At 36.4% G+C, this 4015-nt stretch overlaps 2 protein-coding genes across 3 annotated transcripts in view; one reads left to right on the top strand and one right to left on the bottom strand.

Annotated features, from left to right (window-relative positions):
• LOC106883686 (5-demethoxyubiquinone hydroxylase, mitochondrial) overlaps positions 1-2242 on the bottom strand; it is a 27131-nt gene extending 24889 nt beyond the window's left edge. The window contains exon 1 of the mRNA XM_014934791.2: positions 1875-2242. The gene's annotated coding sequence lies outside the window, so the exon portion shown is untranslated. The remainder of the gene's footprint in view (positions 1-1874) is intronic.
• A 957-nt stretch (positions 2243-3199) lies between these two features.
• The window catches only part of LOC106883684 (protein AF-9), a 35590-nt gene continuing 34774 nt past the window's right edge, over positions 3200-4015 (top strand). For both annotated transcript variants that reach the window (XM_014934789.2, XM_014934787.2), the window contains exon 1: positions 3200-3409. In XM_014934789.2, coding sequence (XP_014790275.1) covers positions 3398-3409 — 12 coding nt within the window. In that variant the 5' untranslated portion in view covers positions 3200-3397. The remainder of the gene's footprint in view (positions 3410-4015) is intronic.

The raw sequence follows: 4015 nt of genomic DNA, 5'->3' as shown, positions 1-4015 counted from the left end.
TATATATATTTTTTTTTTTGATAATCATATGAATTGATAAACTTCGAGAAGACGTTTTAAGAAATCCTGATTTGAAGATTTGATAAAGTCAGTGAGTACTCTAGTAATACATTTGTTATTTAACATACCATACATTCTCAGTTAAAATGGAGCCAGTGTCATCTTTATCATACATCCTTTTGAGGTTGACCAGTAAAGCACCTCAAAATTGTTGGCCTTGTGTCAAAATTTGAAAAAATGATCTTATATCTCATATTTTTATTATTGTTTCCAAGAATACCGGAGTGCTGGCAGAATCGTTAGCACGATGGACAAAATGTTTAGTGGCATTTCGTCCGTATTATTTACATTCTGAATTCCAATTTCGCTGAGATCGACTTTGCCTTTCATCCTCTCAGGGTCGAGGAAAGAAGTGCCAGCTAAGCACTGGGGTCGATGTAATCGACTATCCTCCTTATCCAAACTTTCAGGCATTGTGCTTGTAGCAGAAAAGATTGTTTTGCCCAGGAATTCTGCAGCAAAGCCTCTGTGTCTACATGGTCTCTCGGCCTGCTAGAAAATAATACCCCAAATCTCTCCTAACTCACATTCTGTCACTTCAAAAATTGAACGACACTTTAATGTACCAATAGGGACATTATGTTTTGGATAAAAAGGGGGATTAAAGTTTTAAAATACGTTTGGTTTGATGGAACTGGCAGTCCTACAGCCTCATCAGGCTAGCGGAGACCAGGTGGTAACGGCTTGTAGCACCTTTACTCATAGGTCTATTTGACTTGTTATTCGAGGTAAATGGCTTAATCTAAATCCTCTCCCCAGACTTTTAACAATTGATGCCCAGATGTACAAACTAATTAACGTCAACTTAGGCTTCCATTCTCAGCCGCAAAACTTTTTATCATGAAATTCGGACTTGTAAGCAAGTAAAATTTAATACCACCTATATATGTTCTAATGATAACGAGCCCCACCCCCTATACTGCTACCCATTTCAAATCAATAATATGCACTTAGCGTTAGCCAATTTAAATATTTGACATTACCATCACTCACAGCCGATGTTTTGACAAGCCAACGAAGCGTCCAAGCTGTCGCCTGATCCGCTGGAAAAGGAACCAAATTTCTTTAAATTACATTCCATTGCTATCTTAATCAAAAAAGACCACTCATGATCAATGTAGTCCTAGATATACAAAAAGATGGACGTTCAATGCTGAATAAGTCTTACACACTGTTGACCTGTAGCTTAACTACCAAAGTTTTGACTTGCACATTACCCAGATAGTATGAAATCCAACGAAATCTTACATGTTCACGAAGTCCATAACAAAACCTTGACATATAAAACCATTTTTAGACTTGCTGTGAAATATGCTAGCCCTGCATGGAACTCTTACGCAAAGAAAAAACATCATTGACCAGGAATCAATACGCAGAAAGACAGTTAAATGGGCATGTCAAGGTCTAGATATAAGCACGTTGGTGCAAAATTTTACTGAGTGCACTGATCGAGACCATGAAAAATACGTTATATTTGTATAACATCAGAACTGGTATCTTAAGGCGCGGTGTAAATAGTAACATAGTTTCATGGTATTTGTAAATAAAGTTCAAACAGCACATACAACCAACGACAAAAGGCAGTACGTACTTATAACAACTGCGCAACCATGGAATACGATTTAGTACATTCGACCTCTTCCTCAAAGATCTGGTAACTGGGGGGGTCAAATTGAGTGGGGTGGCAGAAGGATACCACAAACGGACAATATATTCTTGTAAGGCATCCTAGATGCGAATGGAATTCTATTATAAGATATGGGTTGACCTGAAACTAAGTAACATCAAAATCAACACAGAAAACAAAAGCGTACTTATCAAACTGCCAATCTTTTCTGTAGGTTATATATAAATTTTCCTTCCTTCCACTGTTTCACTTTCTATTTTTTGTTTTGTTTTTTTCCTTTCATATTTTACAGTATTCGTCCTCCTTGCCTACTAATTTTTCTTTCTCTCTATGCCTTATTCTTTTCGTCTATATCACCTGTTCCTCTTCTCTTTTACTCTTTTCGTTTTTATCTTCTCAATCTTTTTGGTGATTTTCTATCTTTCCGTCTTCCCTTTGACAATATCTTTCTTTCTCTGTTTCTAAATCTTCCCCTCTCTTTCTTCATTCTACCTCTTTTCCCATGTCTCACTCCCTTTACCTACTTTACTTTTTCTCTTCCCTCATTCTCTTTTCTCCACTCTTTTTCTTTATTTCTTCTTTCTATGTTCTATCTTAAATACTTATGCTCCCTCTGTTGATCTCTCTATCTCTCTCTTTCACACCTTTTTCTATAGTACCTCTCCCCTCGTTTTCTTCTCCGTCTCTCTCTCTCTCCCTCCCTTTCATATAGAGTTATTCTCATCTATCCCTATTTTATTTTCTCTTTCTCCCTCCCTCTCATTTTCTTTAATTTACTTTCTCGTTATTTCTTTTCTGTTTTATATTTTCCTTCCTACTTCCACATAATACTTGTTCTCCACCTCCACTATTTTTCTCTTTCTCTCCTTTTTATTGTCAAGCAAGTTCAACTCCGAAATCTCTCGTTTCCTAATCTTTTCCTTTTTCTCATCTTCCTCTCTGTTTCTCTTTCTATCTCTTCCTATTTATCTCTTTGTCTTTTCTCTATCCCTCCCTCTTTTTCTCTGCATCTATATTCCTGTCTCTCTATTTGTCTTTTCTCTACCCCTCCCTCTTTTTCTCTGCATCTATATTCCTGTCTCTCTATTTGTCTTTTCTCTATCTCTCCCTCTTTCTTTCTGTCTCTCTATTTGTCTTTTCTCTATCCCTCCCTCTTTTTCTCTGCATCTATCTTTCTGTCTCTCTCTATTTGTCTTTTCTCTATCCCTCCCTCTTTTTCTCTGCATCTATATTCCTGTCTCTCTATTTGTCTTTTCTCTATCCCTCTCTCTTTCTTTCTGTCTCTCTATTTGTCTTTTCTCTATCCCTCCCTCTTTCTTTCTGTCTCTCTATTTGTCTTTTCTCTATCCCTCCCTCTTTTTCTCTGCAGCTATCTTTCTGTCTCTCTCTATTTGTCTTTTCTCTATCCCTCTCCATCTTCCTCTCTCTCTCTCTTTCCATCATTTCTGTCTCTAGCTCTCTACCTATCTAACTCTGTATCTCTCTACTTCAAAGTGAGTGTTTATGGTCTAGCTGACGTCACATCCGCTACCGTTAGACGGCGCCCTCAGTCGTTTGTTTTTGCAGGAAGCACGACACCCAAATTGGTGAGGCAGATGGAGACTGCCAGGATCAAATCGACTCAACGACAACGAAAATTATTTTTACTGTGATATTTAAATATAGTTATTTATACATATACATTATAAATAAGACACCTCTTCAGCAACCATGACTACTCAGGTATGTTTATCTCTTAACTTTACCAAAAAAAAAATTCCTCTCCTTTTGTTTTTCTTCTTTCTCCTTACCTACTTCTGGGCTAATATTACCTATGTATATGTGTGTATATATCATACATACACAAATATATGCGTGTATGATTAATCGCTATACGTAAAGTGTTTGTGTGTAGTATGTACAAAAACAAAAGCTCATCTGTAATTAATATGATCGATACAACACGGAGAAAATCTTGCACTTCTCTCTTTAATATATATTGATCTAGATTTTTTTTATTTACAAGTGAAAATCGAAAAAAAAAAAAAATAATGTAATACGGGACTGCTGTTCGAAAACTCATCTCGTTAATGTCCTAAGAATAAAGGTATGAGCATCACAACGTCTCACACTAAAGAATCCCACACTAAAACCATAAATTTTTCCCGAGCAAATTTTGTTTTTGCTTACTTACATGTTAGATTTAAAGGGATTATGTGATATTCATGCCGTTCTCAAGGGCATCAATGACGTATAGGCAGGAAATATGTAAAGAAAAAAAAAAGAATTTATAAATATTGCTGGCTGGGAGCTTGTCGATGTCGAGGGAGGTTTAAGTCAAAGTTGTTT

This window comes from Octopus bimaculoides, chromosome 17 (assembly GCF_001194135.2).
Source record: "Octopus bimaculoides isolate UCB-OBI-ISO-001 chromosome 17, ASM119413v2, whole genome shotgun sequence".
NCBI classification, from domain to species: Eukaryota; Metazoa; Mollusca; class Cephalopoda; order Octopoda; family Octopodidae; genus Octopus; species Octopus bimaculoides.
The sequence above is the reverse complement of the archived record's forward strand: the minus strand, read 5'-3'. Positions and strand labels throughout refer to the sequence as shown.